This window comes from Macaca thibetana, chromosome X, assembly GCF_024542745.1.
Source record: "Macaca thibetana thibetana isolate TM-01 chromosome X, ASM2454274v1, whole genome shotgun sequence".
In the NCBI taxonomy this organism is placed as follows: domain Eukaryota; kingdom Metazoa; phylum Chordata; class Mammalia; order Primates; family Cercopithecidae; genus Macaca; species Macaca thibetana.
Genome location: NC_065598.1, coordinates 96864028 through 96883021, shown reverse-complemented (window position 1 = coordinate 96883021; position 18994 = coordinate 96864028). Strand labels below are relative to the sequence as shown.

Below are 18994 nucleotides of genomic sequence, written 5' to 3'. Positions count from 1 at the left end.
TTTGGGAAAGGATACAGCAAAAATAACTTTACCACATCATATATGGTTTTCAGAACAGTTTCACCAACTCTAACTTAATCATGCATGACAACTGAGGCTCTTCAATTTTTTCTGATAGATGCTGTTCTTTAATAAAATTGAAAATTTCTTGAATAATTTTTCATGTTTTTAATCGTTTCATAGGCTCAAAGAAATGCAAATTGGAAGGAAATTTAAGGTTTCAACAACCTTCTTTTTGTAGATGGTGAAACTGGAGCCCTGAGTGGTGAACTATCTTGCCTAATGTGAAAAGTCCGTGGCAGTGCAACTTGTACCACTTTGTGGAGATATATGTGTACATGTGTGTGTATCTATATAGATATGTGTATATATATGTATATATGTGTGTGTATATAGATATGTGTATATGTGTGTGTGTATATATATATATAGTGAAAGATAGTGATTCACCTTTGATACACCTTCGATTTTCTCTGAAATCATTTTTCGAACTTCTCTTGGCATCACCTAATTAAGCAAAACTCCCAAACCTGGAAATTGTATTGAGATCCTAATTACGTGGCTTTCTGTCTTGTGTGCTAACATCACAAAAGTGTGGGGAAACGTAAATAAAATTGGAAAGTTGGGCCAGGCGAGGTGGCTCACACCTGTAACCCCAGCGCTGTGGAAGACCGGGCCAAGCAGACTGCTTGAGCCCAGGGGTCCGAGGTCAGACTGGGCACCATGGCAAAATCCCGTCTCTACAAAAAAAAATTAGCCAGGCATGGTGGCGTATGCCTGTAGCCCCAGCTATTCGGGAGGCTGAGGTGGAAGGATCACTTGAACCTGGTAAATTGAGGCTGCAGTGAACTGTGATCACACCACTGCACTACAGCCTGGGCAACAGAGCAAGACCATGTCTCAAAAAAAATAAGAAAAAGAAAAAAAAGAAATTAGAAACTTGGCAACCTCATTAGCATATTAAGTGATTAAACTCCCTCTTCTCTTTCCTCTCCTCCTTCATCCAGACTCAGAAAAAGAGAGGCTAAATCCTTTGATATGATCCTTACTTTCCAGATTTTCAGTATTTGTCCAGACAGTTTCCTCCAAATTTCAAAAAGTTTTATTTTGAAAGAATGGGAGAAATAAAACAGAGAGGTATCAATTACCAAGAACAATTACACTGAAGAAAACACAATAATAAGTACTCTTCCCACACACACAACCCCCACCCATTTCCCCATCCCTGGCACAATATTAAAACCACCAAAGCACATCTAACAAGGAAAAACAACAGTACGTAATGAAAAAAGCAAATGTCCATACTGCTCAGTCCAACTAACCCTTATGAAATGTCCTTCCCTCAGCTAAACTCTACCCACTGGAATGATAAAGAAGTGTAGAGACAACCCCTAGGGGGGACTTGGAACTCTGCTTATACTAGCAAAGCTCAGTGAAGAATCAGTAAGAGTAGTGAATCTGTTTGGTAATGAAACACTGGACATAGCTTCCTTTTCAAATTTTGGATGATTGCAGAGAACAGGTAGAGTTTGAGACTCACAGACTTCTAATAGGACTGATCCCTGTTCCCTCAACCCTAACAGTGGAGCAGCTGCCAAATCGTGGTTGGCTGCTGAGAATAGTGGAAGTGAGGCAACTTTGGGCTTAAGACAATCTGAAAAAGATGTCTGGAAACAAGTTTACTGCTTCAGTTTCAAACTGTGAGTAAAGGGGTTTAATAGGTGGGGCTCGGACAAAGGCAAGGTGAAACTTCCTATATTATCACTTGAAGAATTAAATTATCAATTTGACTGCATGCATCCCTTGTTTTAATTAAACTCAATATGGACTATTTAAAATTTAAACAACTGTTGGAATAGAGCCTAATTAATTTCATATATAACTCAGTGTCTGAAATTGAATTTTTTTTTTTTTTCCCTAAAGTAGTAAGTTTAAGTTTTCAGCATCTATGGAGAGATTCCCGGCCATGGGACTACATGACTTGTTTTATATCAGAATTCTCTTTATAGGAAATTTGTTTTATTCTGCCTTTGCTGGAATCAATCTATAAAGGGAAGGATGCCTGTGCAGGATTAGTTCAAGATCAGAGATTTCTCTGCTCGTGTGTGTATGCATGGGCGCGCACACACACACACAGTAGTTAAATACATTTTCCCACACACAATGCTTGTTGGAGTCCATCTCACAATTACACTTCAATAGTAGCCATATACATGTACATGCAGCAAGATGTGAGAGTTGCCCCAGAGTGATTAAAGGTGGTGCACAAATGTCAATGTGGGGAAGTCATTTTAGCATATAGATGTACACAAGCCAATAGGGTCATTAACTTGCAGATTACATTTTTCCCTTTCCCCAAGATAAATAAATCAAATGAAAAACACACACTGACATCTTCTTGGTGTCATGGACACAACTGCCTGGAAGGTCCACTCTTTGTACTTCCACTTTCCTATGACACCTTCACTTTGCCCTGAGGGGCCTTCTCATATAAGGAGGGTTGCTCCTCAGCATTCCCTGGCAAAGGCTTCTTCTCAGAAGACCGGTCTTCAGGCTTGCGGGCAATCAGCAGGCGGCAGGTGAGCAGGATTCCAAACACCAGAGCATGGGCGTAGCGTTTGAGAGGATCACCAACCAGCTGGTGGAAGAAGAGCACAGCCAACACCAGCAAGAGTAGGAAGAAGTTGGCTACATCTTTGGGACGCCCGGGCACAAGGGTCATGACGATGCCACAGGCCACCTCAAGGGCACCAATGCTTTTTCGGAGGAGAATGGAATTGATCCCCATTTTCTTCAGCAGAGGGAGGGCTCGAACATAGCTCTTGTAAGCACGTTTCTAGAGTGGAAAATATTGTAAGGAAATTACTGCATTAACCATGATTTTAACATTAGAATGAAGAAAACACAAGCAGAGTCCTCCTTCCCTACCTCCATTCCCCTTTCACACTAGCCACTGGTGTCCCATTATATATAATTTTTCATATCTTAATTATATGTAATTAAACTTAGAGACCAGGCACAGTGACTCACACATGTAATCCCAGCACTTTGGGAGGCCGAGGCGGGCAGATCACCTGAGGCCGGGAATTGGAGACAGCCTGGCCAACATGGTGAAACCCCATCTCTACTAAAAATACAAAAATTAGCCAGGAGTGGTGGTGGACACCTGTAATCCCAGCTACTTGGGAGTCTGAGACACAAGAATGGTTTGAACTCAGGAGGTGGAGATTGCAGTGAGCCGAGATTGCACCACTGCACTCCAGCCTGGGTGACAGAGTGAGACTCCATCTAAAAAAAAAAAAAAGAAAGAAAGAAAGAAAAACACCAAGCAATCTGCTGGAATCCCTATGATTTAAACCTTAGTAGCATCTTTGCTATGGTCTGAATGTTTGTGTCCCCAACAAAAATCATATGTTGAAATCATAACCCCCAAGATGATGGTATTAGTAGGTGGGGCTTTGGGAAATGATTATGTCCATGAGGATGGAGTGTTCCTAAATGAGATTAATTCCTTTATAAAAGAGGCCTCAGAGAGCTGACTTGCCCCTTCTGCCATGTGAGGACACAGTTAGAAGGCACCATCTATGAAGAGAAAGTGGGTCCTCAATAGACGCCAAACTGCTGCTGCCTTGATCTTGGACTTCTCAGCCTACAGAACTGTGAGAAATAAATTTCTGTTGTTTATAAGCTACCCAGTTTATGCTATTTTATTATACCAGTCTGAATGGACTAAGACAAGCACCAAAGGTAATAGGGCGGATAATTTGATTTTATAGTTTAAAAACATTTATGATTATAAATCATAAATAGCATTAAGAATTTTTTTTAGCCAGGCACAGTGGCTCACGCCTGTAATCCCAACATTTTGGGAGGCCAAGGCGGGCGGATCACCTCAGGTCAGGAGGTCTAGAACAGCCTGGCCAACATGGTGAAACCTCATCTCTACTAAAAATACAAAAATTAGCCGGGTGTGATGGGGCATGCCTGTAATCCCAGCTACTCGGGAGGCTGAGGCAGGAGAATCACTTGAACCCATGAGGCAGAGGTTGCAGTGAGCCAAGATCATGCCACTGTGCTCCAGCCTGGGTGACAGAGCAAGACTCTATCTCTAAATAAATAAATTAATTAATTAAATTAATTAAAAGAATTTTTTAAAAATTCACTAGGCCCATAAAAATTGGTACATGTTAGCCACATCCATATTTTCTAGTGCCTGCTTTGTCAACACCCAGGTGCATATGAATACTAAGCAAAATGAAACAAGGCAAGGCACAGTATGGTAAAGCTTCACTAATTTGAACTTCCCTAAATTGGAATCTGTGATATTTCAGAAAAGAGAGAATCTGGAGTTTATATTTGTAGAATCTATAAAAATGAAAGTGTTTGCTGAGAAAATAGAAAAATAAAAATGTATGCAAATGTCAGCCCTTTATATATCTTTAAAGTATAGTAAGACAAAATCAGTCTCATTTCATTGAGATAAATCCCCAAACCTTTATAAGAAGCTACTTTGGCTGGCTTCATTCCTTAATTTTTATTTTATTTTATTTTTCATTCTTTTGAGACGGAGTCTCACTCTGTCGCCCAGGCTGGAGTGCAGTGGTGGAATCTTGGCTCACTGCAACCTCTGCCTCCCGGGTTCAAGCGATTCTCCTGCCGCAGCCTCCCGCATAGCTGGGTTTACAGGCGTGCACCACCATGCCTGGCTGATTTTTTTTTCCTTGTATTTTTAGTAGAGATGGGGTTTCGCCATATTGGCCAGGCTGGGCTCGAACTCCTGACTCAGGTGATCCGCCCACCTCGGCCTCCCAAAGTGCTGGAATTACAGGTGTGAGCCATTGTGCCTGGCCTCATTCCTTAATTTTGATTCAAGAACTATTTATTGCACACCTGTTATGGGTTTTGCATCAATGATGCAGAGATAAATAAGACAGGGTAATGAAGCGTTCAGACTAGTAGGGGGAAACAGATATGTAAACAACATAAAGCAGCACAGTTAGTGGTACATAAATAGAGATCTATATAAGATCACAAAGTAACAGAATTATATTGACCTTCGAGTTATAGATCATTCATATTTTTCACTCTCCATTTTAACGTGTCTTATTGGGTTGGTCCACTGCTTTGTTTGCATTTAGTATCCATTCATCCATTCAATGTTTATTTTCTTTCTTTCTTTCTTTCTTTTTTTTTTTTTTTTTTTTTTTGCTTTCCAGGAGGTGCTCTCATCTGAGTTCAATATTTATTAAGTGCCTCCTTGTGCTAGGCACTGTACTGGGTTCTCTGGATATAAGTGTCAATTATTCAAAGGTCCTGTCTTCCTGAAGTTTGAGGTTTATAAGGGGAAGAGCAGATATGTAAATACACAAGTGCAATAAAGTGTTATAAGTGCTGGATACAATTATGTAGCAGGAACAGTATAGGCACACCAGAGGGAGTGGTCAAATCTCCCTACATAGTGACAGAAAATTTGGAGTGGAATCTTAAAGTAGAGCAGGTGAGGCTGGGCGTGGTGGCTCATGCCTGTAATCTCAGCACTTTGGGAGGCCGAGGCGGGCAGATCACCTGAGGCCAGGAGTTCAAGACCAGCCTGGCCAATATGGCAAAACCCTGTTAATACAAAAAAAAAAAAAAAAAATACAAAAATTAGCTGGGCATGGTGGCACATACCTGTAATCCCAGCTACCTGGGAGGCTGAGGCACAAGAATCACTTGAGCCCAGGAGGCAGAGGTTTCAGTGAGTCAAAATGACGCAAGCCTGGGCAACAGAGCAAGACTCTGTCTCTAAAAAAAAAAAAAAAAAAAAAAAAAAAACAAGAAAGAAAGAAAAGAAATGGAAAGAGAGAGTCCATAAAGCAGATAGAAGAAAGTATGGTCAGAAAAGCAGGAGGAAAACCAGGAGAGATCAGGTCATGAACACCAAGATAAGTTTTAAGAAGAGAATAGTCAAAAGTGCCAAATGCTAGACATGTGTAAGAATGAGGCAGAAAGCCAACTTGACCTCTCAGAAGCATCTGGCACTTAAACTAGTGTTCACACACTCTAGATTTAGAACAAATATTAACAAGCAAATGCACCTTTACGTAATGGATTAATTATGAGTGGCCCCAGATAATTGCCTATGAGGACTCTTAAAAGACTAATGGTTTAGAAAAAAGCATGGTTTGGATGCAAACAGACTTGGCGTCAAATCCCAGCTCTGCCACTTTCTAGTCTTTTTTTTTTTTTTTTTTAATATGGACTGTCACTCTGTCACTGAGGCTGGAGTGCAGTGGTGGGATCAGAGCTCACTGCAGCCTCTACCTCTGGCGCTCAAAAGCAATTCTCCCACCTTGCCTCAGCCTCCTGAGTTGCTGGGACTACAGGGTATGCACCATCATGCCCGGCTAATTCTTTTGCTTTGTTTTGTTTGTTGTTGTTGCTGTTTTTAGAGACAGCGCCTGGCTATGTAGCCTGCCTTAACTTTCCAAAGTGCTCCTGCCGCTTTCTAGTTGGGTGTCTCTGAGCAAATTATTTGAAAGGTCCTGAACAAGCCTGGACTAGGGTAAAGTCAGCAAGGCTACTTACTTTGGGTGGAAAATTTAAGGGGGCACCAAAAACACTCACTAATCAAGGTAAACAATATCCATGATGAACACAATATGAAACTTTTAAATAAAAATAGGCTCTGACGTTACACTTGCACGACCCTGCTTCACTCACTTCTCCCTAAACCTGCCTTGTCAGAGACTGTCCTTATTTAAAATTCTACCTCACCCTAGTCCCTACCCTGTTCCTGAGCCTATATGGAAATACAAAGTGTTAGTCATTCTTCCTCTGTCTTCCCATCTTAGATTAAATCAAAGATTTTTCATAGAGAAATTAGGAGAGAGGTTGACCAGTAGGCAGAGTAAAACCTTGGGCTGAAAGGAGCCAGACCCATGTGGGGCAGAGCTGAGCTGAGGTTTAGGGTACCTGGTGGTGGTGAGAAGCCCACCCCTTTCCTCTCATTAACCTAAATACATGCCACCTGCCTTATCCTTTGCCCTTTGCACTCTGGTGATGGTAGCAGGGGGACGTTACGGGGAAAAAATGTAGACCCCAGAGGCTTCCATAATACTTTTTTTTTTTTTTTTTTTGAGGCAGAGTCCCACTCTGTCACCCAGACTGGAGTACAGTGGCTCAGCTCACTGCAAACTCTGCTTCCCAAGCTCAAGCGATTCTCCTGTCTCAGTCTCCTGAGTAGCTGTGATTACAGGCCTGCACCCCCACGTCCAGCTAATTTTTGTATTTTTAGTAGAGACGGGTTTTCACCATGTTGGCCAGGCTCTTCTCGAACTCCTGACTTCAGGTGTTAGGATTACAGGCGTCAGCCACCATGCCCGGCCTCTTAACATTTCTGAGGGTCTCGCTGTCACCCAGGTGGGAGTACAGTGGCACCATCAGGGCTCACTGCAGCCTCGACCTCCTAGGCTCAAGTGATCCTCCCGCCTCAGCCTCCTGAGTAGCTGGGCCTACAGGCTTGTGCCACCATGCCTGGCTAATCTCTTTTAAATTTTTTTTTTTTTTTTTTTTTTTGAGACGGAGTCTCGCTCTGTCGCCCAGGCTGGAGTGCAGTGGCCGGATCTCAGCTCACTGCAAGCTCCGCCTCCCGGGTTCGGGCCATTCTCCTGTCTCAGCCTCCTGAGTAGCTGGGACTACAGGCGCCCGCCACCTCGCCCGGCTAGTTTTTTGTATTTTTTAGTAGAGACGGGGTTTCACCGTGTTAGCCAGGATGGTCTCGATCTCCTGACCTGGTGATCCGCCCGTCTCGGCCTCCCAAAGTGCTGGGATTACAGGCTTGAGCCACCGCGCCCGGCCATTTTAAATTTTTTTATAGAGACTGGGTCTCACTATGTTGTCTAGGCCTGTCTCAAACTCCAGCGCTCAAGTGATCCTCCTGCCTCAGCCTCCCAAAGTGTTGGGATTACAGGCATAAGCCACCACGCTTGGCCAGTAAGGGCCATTTCTAATTAGCAACACAAAGGTTCTCAAGAGGCAATTCCTAAATCCTAAGTGTAAACTTCTGATGTGATAAACACAAAAGACAGGATGAGTTTTTTGTTTGTTTGTTTGTTTGTTTTTTGAGACGAGTCTCGCTCTGTCACCCAGGCTGGAGTGCAGTGGCATGATCTCAGCTCACTGCAACCTCTGCCTCCTGGGTTCAAGCGATTCTTCTGCCTCAGCCTCCCAAGTAGCTGCGACTACAGGCGCACACCACCACGCCCGGCTAATTTTTGTATTTTTATTATTTATTTATTTATTTATTTATTTATTTTGAGATGGAGTCTCACTCTGTCGCCCAGGCTGGAGTGCAGTGGCACGATCTCGGCTCACCACAACCTCCGCCTCCTAGGTTCAAGCGATTCTTCTACCTCAGGCTCCTAAGTAGCTGGGATTAGAGGTGCCTGCCACCATGCCTGGCTAATTTTTGTATTTTTAGTAGAGATGGGGTTTCACTATGTTGGCCAGGCTGGTCTTGAACTCCTGACCTCGTGATGTGCCCAGCCCAGGATGAGTTTCTTATAGTCAGTTAGGAGCCAAGACTTCCGGATGCTGGCTGAGTGGGTTCTGGAAACACTTCTTTTTTGACTAGGGCTTAACCACCCATCATTCAGGTATAAATTCTTATCTATACTATAGTGCAATCTGTAGCCTGGGGCCAAACTCCATGTTTTATTTTTTATTTTTTTTATTTTTTTGGGAGGGGGGACGGAGTCTCGCTCTGTCACCCAGACTGGAGTGCAGAGGCGCAATCTCGGCTCACTGCAAGCTCCACCTCCTGGGTTCACACCATTCTCCTGCCACAGCCTCCCGAGTAGCTGGGACTACTGGCGCCCGCCAGCACACCCGGCTAATTTTTTTTTGTATTTTTAGTAGAGACGGGGTTTCACCGTGTTAGCCAGGGTGGTCTCGATCTCCTGACCTCGTGATCCTCCCGCCTCGGCCTCCCAAAGTGCTGGGATTACAGGCGTGAGCCACTGCGCCCGGCCGAAACTCCATGTTTTAAATCAAGTTCCTATAACTTCAGTAATCTTTTTTCTCTCCATTTAGTAGAACTGCATATTACTTTTTTAGTTTAGCTAACCTCTTAAACTGCAGCTGTGGATATTTTTATGTAACTGTTGCTTCTTTCTTTCCTCCGTTTCTCAAGAGGAAACTGCATGTGGATAAGCCATTTTATCAAATCTTTCATTGAAAGCTGAGTAGGTACAGATAGGATTTATTTTCTAGGACTCCAAAGAGGGAATGTTTAGTTTATTGGAGATGGGACTAAGCTTGGATGGGTCTTGACATTATAGGAAGCCATCAATCTTTCTCCTGTGGAATAGGATAGTGACATCAAAAGAATCCTATTGGCCGGGCGCAGTGGTTCACGCCTGTAATCCCAGCACTTTGGGAGGCTGAGGTGGGCAGATCACCTGAGGTTGGGAGTTCGAAACCAGCCTGACAAACATAGAGGAACCCCATCTCTACTAAAAGTACAACATAAGCTGGGCGTAGTGGCGCATGCCTGTAATCCCAGCTACTCAGGAGGCTGAGGCAGGAGAATTGCTTGAACCCGAGAGGCAGAGGTTGCAGTGAGCCGAGGCCATGCCATTGCACTCTAGCCTGTGCAACAAGAGCAAAACTCCTTCTCAAAAAAGAAAAAAAAAAAGAATCCTATTATTGCGAGCCCCCTCATTATGCTTGGTCCAGGCCACCTCAAGTTAAACAATAGAAGGGTCACATGTCTTGAGTCTATAGTAACTAGGTCTCTAAAGACTTTAATTGTACGGATAGTAATAATAAAGAGAGTTGACAGATTCACTTTCTTAAAAGGCTCTTGCAATTCAGTTTGTTAGGTCTGTATTCTTTCCATTGCAATAACCCAGGCTCTGAAACCATAGTTTCCATATAGGGGGAGGAAAAACAGGAAAAAGACGGGTTTAGTTAAATGTTTCAAGCCCCTGCAATCAAAGGCAATCATCTAGCAATATCCTTGGACTGGGATTCTTAAGCTGAATTCCAATTTTAGTTTTGCCACTAAATTGCTTGGAGAAAATTACTAAGTATTTTATTACCTTAGTTTCCCCTCAGATTCAGTAAATCAAATGAGCATTTTGGAGATTTAGGTAAATAATCAAAGTGTCATAGCATCAGCTGAGGACAACACACACACATTTGATCATTAACGAGCCACACAATTAGGCCGGGTGCAGTGGCTCACACCTATAACTCCAGTACTTTGGGAGGCCAAAACGGGTGGATCACCTGAGGTCAGGAGTTTGAGACCAGCCTGGCCAACATGGCAAAACCCCATCTCTACTAAAAATACAAAAATTAGCCAAGCGTGGTGTCACACGTCTGTAGTCCCAACTACTTGGGAGGCTGAGGCAGGAGAATCATTTGAACCTGGGAGGTAGAGGTTACCGTGAGCCGAGACCACGCCACTTCACTCCAGCCTGGGTGATAGAGCCAGACGCTGTCAAAAAAAAACAAAAAACAAAAAACAAAAAACAAAAAAACCCCACACACAATTAGAAATCCATATGTTTGCAAGCCACAGTAATTTAATAACAAAATCATTGATGAATCAAGCAGGTCCATTCTTGTGGTATGAGGACATTCTGATTCAGACATGAGTCAAAAGCATATGGAACCTTTTATTTTTTGTTATTTTGTTATTTTATTTATTTTTATTTTTGAGACAGAGTCTCACTCTCGCCAGGCTGGAGTGCAGTTGTGCGATCTTGGCTCACTGCAACCTCTGCCTCCCGGGTTCAAGCGATTCTCCAGCCTCAGCCTCCTGAGTAGCTGAGATTACAGGCGTGTGCCACCATGCGCAGCTAATTTTTTTTTTTTTTTTGTATTTTTACTAGAGACAGGGTTTCACCATGTTGGCCAGGATGGTCTCGATCTCTTGACCTCGTGATCCACCCGCCTCAGCCTCCCAAAGTGCTGGGATTACAGGCGTGAGCCAACGTGCCTGGTCTGTAGAGCCTTTTAATTTTTTAAATTTATTATTTTTTTCTTTTTTTTTGAGATGAATTCTTATTCTGTCACCCACGCTAGAGTGCAGCTGTGTGATCTCAGCTCACTGCAGCCTCCACCTCCCGGGTTCAAGCAATTCTCCTGCCTCAGCCTCCCAAACAGCTGGGACTACAGGCGCCTGCTGACGTGCCCAGCTAATTTTTGTATTTTCAGTAGAGATGGAGTTTCACCATGTTGGCCAGGCTGGTCTAGAACTCCTGGCCTCAGGTGATCCACCCAACTCAGCTTCCCAAAGTGCTGGGATTACAGGCGTGAGCGACCGTGCCCAGCCAGAGCCTTTCTTTAGTCATACCTTTTTTTTTCCTTTTTGTCATTTATTCTTCACCACACAGCAAGATCCATGATCTCATATTAATGACATTAAATTTGAATAGCTCAAAACTGTCAAATAATATTAATCTTTGATTACAATTAATAACCAGCCCAAGCCAGCTAACAGGACAAAATACAAAATGAGAACACTGAGCAAGTAGTGTCCAGTTCAGTTCACTCATGCCAATTAGGTAAAAGGAAAAGATAAATTGGCTAATATACTGTAGAATTCCATTTATATAAAGTTCAAAATCAGGTACAATTGACTTACGTTGTTAGAAGTCAGGATAGTAATTACCCTTGAGTGGGGTAGTAACTGGAAGGGGCCATGAGGAAGGTTTCTGGGGTGCTGGTCATGTGGTGTTTTTTGTGGCTTTTTTTTTTTTTTTTTTTTTTTTTTTGAGATAGAGTCTCACTCTGTCACCCAGGCTATAGTGCAGTAGCACAATCTTGGCTCACTGCAACCTCTGCCTCCTGGGTTTAAGCAATTATCCTGCTTCAGCCTCCCAAGTAGCTGGGATTACAGGTGCCTACCACTAAGCCCAGCTAATTTTTGTATTTTTAGTAGAGACGGGGTTTTGCCGTGTTGCCCAGGCTGGTCTCGAACTCCTGACCTCAGGTGATCCACCTACCTCGGCCTCCCAAAGTGCTGAGATTACAGACATGAGCCACAGCACATGGCAATGTGCTTTTTCTTAAAATGAATGCTTGGTTACACGGGAATGTTCTGAAAATTCCTTGAGCTGCATACTTATGCTATGTGCATGTTTCAGTATATATGTTATACTTCAATAAGATTTACAAGGAAAAAAAAACTATATGAAAGCAGAAGAAAGCACTGATAAAAATATATTTTGGCAAAAAATCTCAGCCTGGTTGCTATCTTAAACCATAAACCCTACATAAGTGCTGCAAAATGTACTGACTCATGTGTGATTTTTCTGAATCTCTGTAAGAAATAAAGCCCGTGTGAATCACAGATCATTGTTTAAATGTAATAAAAAGCCATTACATATTTAATTGCCAAATTGCCACATGAATGATAAACATCTTTTTTTTTTTTTTTTAGATGGAGTTTCACTCTTGTTGCCCAGGCTGGAGTGAAATGGTGCGATCTCGGCTCACCACACCCTCTGCCTCCCAGGTTCAAGCGATTCTCTTGCCTCAGCCACCAGAGTAGCTGGGATTACAGGCATGCACCACCACGCCCAGCTAATTTTGTATTTTTAGTAGAGATGGGGCTTCTCCATGTTAGTCAGGCTGGTCTTGAACTCCCGACCTATTCTACTTTCCATTGTCATATAATGCCCACCTAAAGAGGAAGCTGGCAAGCTTGATCCTACCAGTCAAAGTGGACGCTTCCCAGATTGCATCTTAAGGCAGAAGACTGACTCCTGCTGTCAGTCAAAGATCTCTCTGAAACAAACTCTGCTTTTGTCCATACTGAGAGGCTACAAGCTCCCCAACATAAACTCTAACACATAGTTTAGCTTGTGATGGCAGACTGTGTGAACTAAGCAAAGCTGCTTCGCATCTCAGGGTCTGTTTCCTCTCTGAAAATAAACGTACTGTACCACCTCAGAGAGTGGTCTAAGCATCAGTAAATTACTATCTTATTACCTAGTTGGAAAACAATAGCAGTGATTGGGAGCTTAAAAGATTACCTACGGACATTAAATAAACTGCCCAAACATATTGGAAGTGTTTCCTCAGGATTACATAAACAGAAGGGCATTTAACTACACATAAACAAATAAATCAAATCAACAAACCTTTACTATGAGGGGATGCAAAGAACCAGGGACTTGCCCAGTCATCCTCAGGACCAAAATCTCTTGGCTTTATTGTCACCAGGATTTTGGTGTTTTCTTACCTTTTCATATGTGGTCCCCTGTGCTTACAGGATGAAGCCACTACTACAAAAAGCTGAACACCAGATTTAAAGCAAGCCAACTACTTATATGTTCCCAGTCACTGCACAGGAAACTGCGTCCCAGCACTTTTAAGGGCTGTCTCCCATTTTCAAGTGAACTAATAAAGGCATTTAGTCAAGGGAATGGCCAGTCATGTTGAATTCACGTGGGATTTAGAGTACTCTATAATGATACTTGCTAAATCTGGAGGAGGTATGGGACAACACATGCCAAATGGGCTATTCAGAGATGCATCTGGAAGTTCTGCATGAGATCCACTGTACATTACACAGCGGCAAGTGTGGATTTTTCAATATTAACTGATTGCATAAAGGTCTGTCCACAAGGGCACATGAAAATAGCATCTTGTTCTTCTAAATGCTTGATTTCAGGCTGGGGGTGGTGGCTCATGCCTGTAATCCCAGCACTTTGAGAGGCCAAGATGGGTGGATCACCTGAGGTCAGGAGTTCACAACCAGACTGACCAACACAGTGAAACCCCATCTCTACTAAAAATACAAAAATTAGTCAGGCGTGGTGGCACACACCTATAATCCCATCTACTCCGGAGGCTGAGGCAGGAGAATCGCTTGAATCCAGGAGGCAGAGGTTGCAGTGAGCCGAGATCACACCATTGCACTGCAGCCTGGGCAACAAGAGCGAAACTCCGTCTCATAAATAAATAAATAAATAAATAAATAAATACTTGCTTGATTTCAGTCCCTTAAACTGGCTATTTAAATCAGTTAGGAAACCACTGCATAAAATAGAATCTCTTTTAATCGCCTCACCCAAAGCATTTCTCAAACACACACTATAGCAAACACTGTACCAGACACTTTTATACATAATCTCAGTTAATATTTACAGCCTTCTGAGGTAGGCATTCCTTTTTTTTTTTTTTTTTCCTTAGGATGGTTTGTTTCTTAAGTGGTAGGCATTCTTATCCCCATTTTATGAACAAAGAAACTGAGACGCCAAGAGTAGCAGGACCTGAACCCAAGCCTGTGTGACTATAAAGCCTGCACTCTTTCCGCTAACCCTTGCTGGCTTCTCCAGCACAAACAGGAGAAAATTTCACAGTTATTTGTTTGTTTTTTAGCAATGATTCTCCCTGGAGAAGATAACACCTAAGAATTACACAAACGATTTTAAAGCAAAACAAACAAACAAAAAAATAGTTGGCAGAAAAGCAAAAAAAAAAAAAAAAAAAAAAAAAAAAGAAAAGAAAAGAAAAAAGAAAAAAAAGAAAAAGAAAAAAAAGAAATAAAAAGAAATCAAATCAAATCAAAAATCTAAATTTTAAAAATTGATTTTGAAGTAAAACAAAATTGAAAATATGGATTGGGCAGTTAAACTGGTACAATAACAGGAGGAAGACTGTGCCGGGTATTCTCAAGAATCGGTTGTCAGTTCTGGCATCCATAAAAACCCAATAGTTTTAACCATTAATGATCCTTCTATTGGGAGTATTGAGTCATGGACTTGGTTTCTCATCTCTGCTCCAACAACAGCTTACCTTCCTTGCCTTGGATATGTCATTAAACTTGTTCTGCTTCAGTTTATCCATCAGTAAAGTAAAAATAACGAATACACTAAATCTACCTCACAGAGATGTTCTAAAGAACAAATAATCTTAAAACAACAACAGCAGCAACAACGCTTTGAGATCTTATAAGAAATGCCACTGCAGTCAATACATGACTAACCTCCTCGATGCAGAGGAATCACTCCTTAATGGAAAACAAAAAATCCCGGATAATCATCCCAACTGATCTAGGGTTGGGGTTCTGAGAGACTCTCCTTCCGAGAGACAGGGGCTTCTTAGAGAGTCCCTCTAAGAGGCAAGAAATGGCTCCTGAACTGCATAATCAAGAGCCAACCAGAGAAATCTGAAGGGTGGTAACAAGCCAAGGCAATGCTACAATGACTCATTCATTCACCCATCCACTCCACAAATACATATTGAGCACCTTCTCTGTACTAGAACTGAATTTCCCTCCCTTTCCTATGGGAACGAGAATAAAGCTGGGCCAAGCCTAGGCACTATGCAGTAAGCTTTATGCCAGAGAGCAATCTCCAGTCTATGGCACGATGCTCAATGCAGGAGAGGACCCCAGCAAAGGGCAGTCTGAAAATCCTCTTCAAACTATTGTGACGTCTACTTCTCAGTTAGATACAATCTTTCCATTCCCTCTAGATGCCCCTAGCACAGAAGCGCAGAAGTGTGCATACACACCCACACACAATGGTTCTATATTGCTGTGTTACGCTATATCTATTTAAATATGTTCCTATGTATGATATGAAATCTTCATATTTGTTTCTTCTGCCTTTCATTAGACTGCGCTAGACAGCTCCATTTCTAGGAAGAAACATACTGTAAACCTATTTGTGGCTGGTCCTCCTTGTGAGCTCCTGCCAAGCTGGTAGGAAGCTTCCCAGTGACTCCATCTTAGTTGGATTGCCTGCAGAGCCTAACACTGTACTTAAGGTGCAGCTTGGGGGGCCTCTGAAGCAGCTGACTAGGGTCTGGAGGGCAGGGAGCATACTGAAAAAAGGTAGTGTGTCCCTAAGGCTAGGGAAAGCTTACAAATACCTATGATGCATACGCACAAATATATAAATATATGTACATATGAAAAGTAAAGCAAGAGCATGTTCATTTACTCATAATCTAACACCAAACTACTACCACCAAGACAGAAATATAGTGGCATTTCTCCTCCACCCTATCCCTCTGTCCCAACCTCTTCAAGTCATTTGGTGGCTTCTGCTACCCCACCCCATCCCTCTTCTCCCAGTGCAGGCTGCCTCGGGTACTCATTTTGACCTGATTTCAATTCCATCTGGTCAAACATGCTGGGAGGAGGGGAGGGGAGAAGGAGAAGCATGTAAGGATTTGCCACTGGGGCTAGACCTAAACCCTTGAGTCCTAGCCACCCTCCCCCACCCTAGGGTGATCCTGCGGTGAGGAAGAAATGGAAAGCTCCAGCTTAAACCCTGAGACAGAAGCCAGAGCTGCCTGCAAACATTTTCTGAGCATCTATTAATATAATTTGCCAGTCTCCATCCATTTGCAGCTCACGTTAAGGGGCCCTGGAAAGCTCTGCAGTGGGTTCAGGAGAGCTATGAATTCCTCGCAATGTGTGAGACTGTTCCTCCCTGCCTCAGCCCTAACAGGGCTTGCCTCTTTTCTCTTTCCCCTTCTGTTCCTCCCCTAAGCTCCTTTCTCTCTTGACCTTGAGAGCCCAGTAATGTGCTCCCTCCCATTACGGGCAGTCTGGCAAAGCAGGGTCCCTTTAGCTGGGGTGGGGAAAAGAAGAGGCAAAGTGACAGGGGAAGAGGGGAGAGATCCGAAAGTGCTGGAAACATTCCCTGCCATCTCCTAGTACTCCACAGCATAAGAGCAAGTCCTCATCACGCCCAACTGGGGAAAGCAGCCCAGCCCCCAGGTTGCAGAGGAGATGTTTTGGCCAGTCACCTTCCGTGATTCCAACTCTGCAGAGGGGAAAACCTGCAGAGGGCCAGGCTCTGGTCATCCACAGAAGGCAAGGTGGGGATTACGGACTGTTTTGCAGGAGAGAAAAAGCAGATTTTGCAGATTTTGTAGATTACCTCACACACAAAACAAAATAAAACAAAATATCTAGCTCTCCCTTGAGAGAAGGGGAAGAAACAAGAGCTTAGTGACCTTTATTTGGGCCAAGAATGCTTTGTCTCAAGGATCCAGATACATACCCAGGTGGCTGGAGGAATACTATCAGCTGTCTGCCTGGGATGAGGAATACCAGCCAGTCCCTAAAAATTGCTTGTTTTAGTAGCCCATTTTTCCCAGCTCTTTCCCTCTTTTCTCTTTGTTCTGCTCTAAAATAAATAAACTCTCTGCTTGCTAAACTCTTAGCTCACAGGGAGGGAATCAGACTTGTAGACTGGTTGCCCGGACTTTGGGTGTGTGCTGGAAGGAGGGAAGGGCTCCTGCCAATGACAGGTGCTATGCAGGTCTCAGCCTTCTGGTTTACTTGGGATGGGGGGTATTTGCTGGGCAACCCCTCCCCCAACTGGCATTCAGTGGCTCCAGTACAGCATAGCCCACAAAAGAAATCGCTCTTGCCCAGCTGCTCCTTCCTTCCGAGCTGCAAAGTTGTTGAGAAGGGAGGGTCCAGGTGGGGATAGGGGCTAAGGGAGTGGTACCAGAAACTGAGAAGGAAAAAAGGGGAGAGGTCCTCGCAATCCCATGGGAGTGCGCTCCTCATCACCCGTATGCTTCACTTACCATCTCACTGTAGGCATCCTTGCTGAGCCTGGGGGTCAACTTGATAGTCCCCATGAAAACAAAGAAGAGTCCCAGGGCCACTGAGAGGGCCACAATAGTTACGGTTCTGGGGGATGCCATGTGGTCGCCAAGGCAGGTCCCAACTAATCCTTCTGATTTGCGCACCCGCTCTGTCCAAGGCGCAGGCAGTTAGCACAGGGAGAGCTGGGGGGACGCTGCGGAGGCAGCAGGCAGCTAGAATGACAAAGGGAGAGGAGGGAGCTCGAGAGAAAAATTGAGAGATCGAGATTCAACCACTCTCACTACAACAATCTCTGGGTCCTAATGCCCTACGTGTGCTCACAGGCCAAAAGGACAGTCTCGAAGTTAAATGAAGCCCTAAACGAAAAACGGAAACTTCAAATCTTAAATGGGGAGAAGGGAGGTTATGTATGAGTTCAGTCACCGGGTGACCCCAGGAATGAGGAATTAGGGAAGACAGGCTTTGCTGCCACCTTCCCACTGGGCTCACTTTTCATCTCCCCCTCCCACTTATCATCCTTCAGTTATTCACTCCCTTTTTCCATCTCTTCCTTTCTGTCCCCCTTTCCTTTCCCTAAATCAAAATGTTGGTCCTCAGAGAGTTGTTTCTGAAGTTGGTAACACTCAAGTTTAAAACTGCAAAGCTGTCAGTCTTCAATGCTGCCAAAGAAGGCTTTCTCTTGCTCAGAAACCTTTAATGACTCTCATAGCCAGTGGTTAACTCCAGTTTTAAATTTAGAATTCAAGGCCCTCCACATTTTAACCCCTGTCTCTCTTTGGAGATTTAGTTTTCAATGGCTCCCACTGCCACATGCCACCACTCACCTATCTACTCATGGCCTCATACAACCTAAGCCTTCCCACCTCCTCTACCTTTAACTCCCTATCTTTTGACCCCGCCCCCCGCCATCACTCTTCCATTAGCATTAAACCTTTTCTTCAATGTCACCCCCTCCATAAAGCCTTTCCTGATTCATTCTCAGTTAGATATGATTTCTCCCTCCTCCAATTTTCTATAACAATATCCAATAATTGTTAACTGTTTACTAGATGCTAGACGCTGCCCTCTACTTGTTTTAACTAATTTAATCTTTACAGCAACACTATGGACTAAGTATGAGTCCCCATGTTATTAGTGGGCACATTGAGGGGCTGGGAAGGTAAGTAACTTGCCCAAGAGTATACAGCTAGTAAGTGGAGAGCCAGGCTTCAAACCTAGGCAGTCATTTCTAGAGCCCAGGCTCTTAACAATTGCTCTGCTGCCTCTCCTGTAATATTTTTCACTATTAGTGTGGCACTTAAAGTTGTTTAGCACTGTAAGTGTGCACGCACACACACGCACATACAGAGTTTTGTTTTGTTTAGAAACAAGGTCTCACTCAAGTGATCCTCCATCTCAGCCTCCAGAGTAGCTGGGATC

At 43.5% G+C, this 18994-nt stretch overlaps 1 protein-coding gene across 1 annotated transcript; it reads right to left on the bottom strand.

The window, feature by feature from the left end:
• Nucleotides 1-1079: 1079 nt before the first annotated feature.
• On the bottom strand, nucleotides 1080-17830 carry TMEM35A (transmembrane protein 35A). The gene is made up of 2 exons (XM_050776030.1): nucleotides 17554-17830; nucleotides 1080-2836 (listed from the first exon to the last, which is right to left on the bottom strand). The coding sequence occupies exons 1-2, from the start codon at nucleotides 17671-17673 to the stop codon at nucleotides 2453-2455; spliced, it is 504 nt and encodes a 167-aa protein (XP_050631987.1). The 5' UTR covers nucleotides 17674-17830; the 3' UTR covers nucleotides 1080-2452.
• Between the last annotated feature and the right edge of the window lie 1164 nt (nucleotides 17831-18994).

Excerpts from the sequence above, each read along its gene's own strand:
- TMEM35A (XM_050776030.1), bottom strand. The coding sequence starts at position 17,673 with ATGGCATCCCCCAGAACCGTAACTATTGTGGCCCTCTCAGTGGCCCTG. Across the intron at positions 2,837-17,553 it reads AGGATGCCTACAGTGAGATG|AAACGTGCTTACAAGAGCTA; the intron begins GTAAGTGAAGCA and ends TTTCCACTCTAG.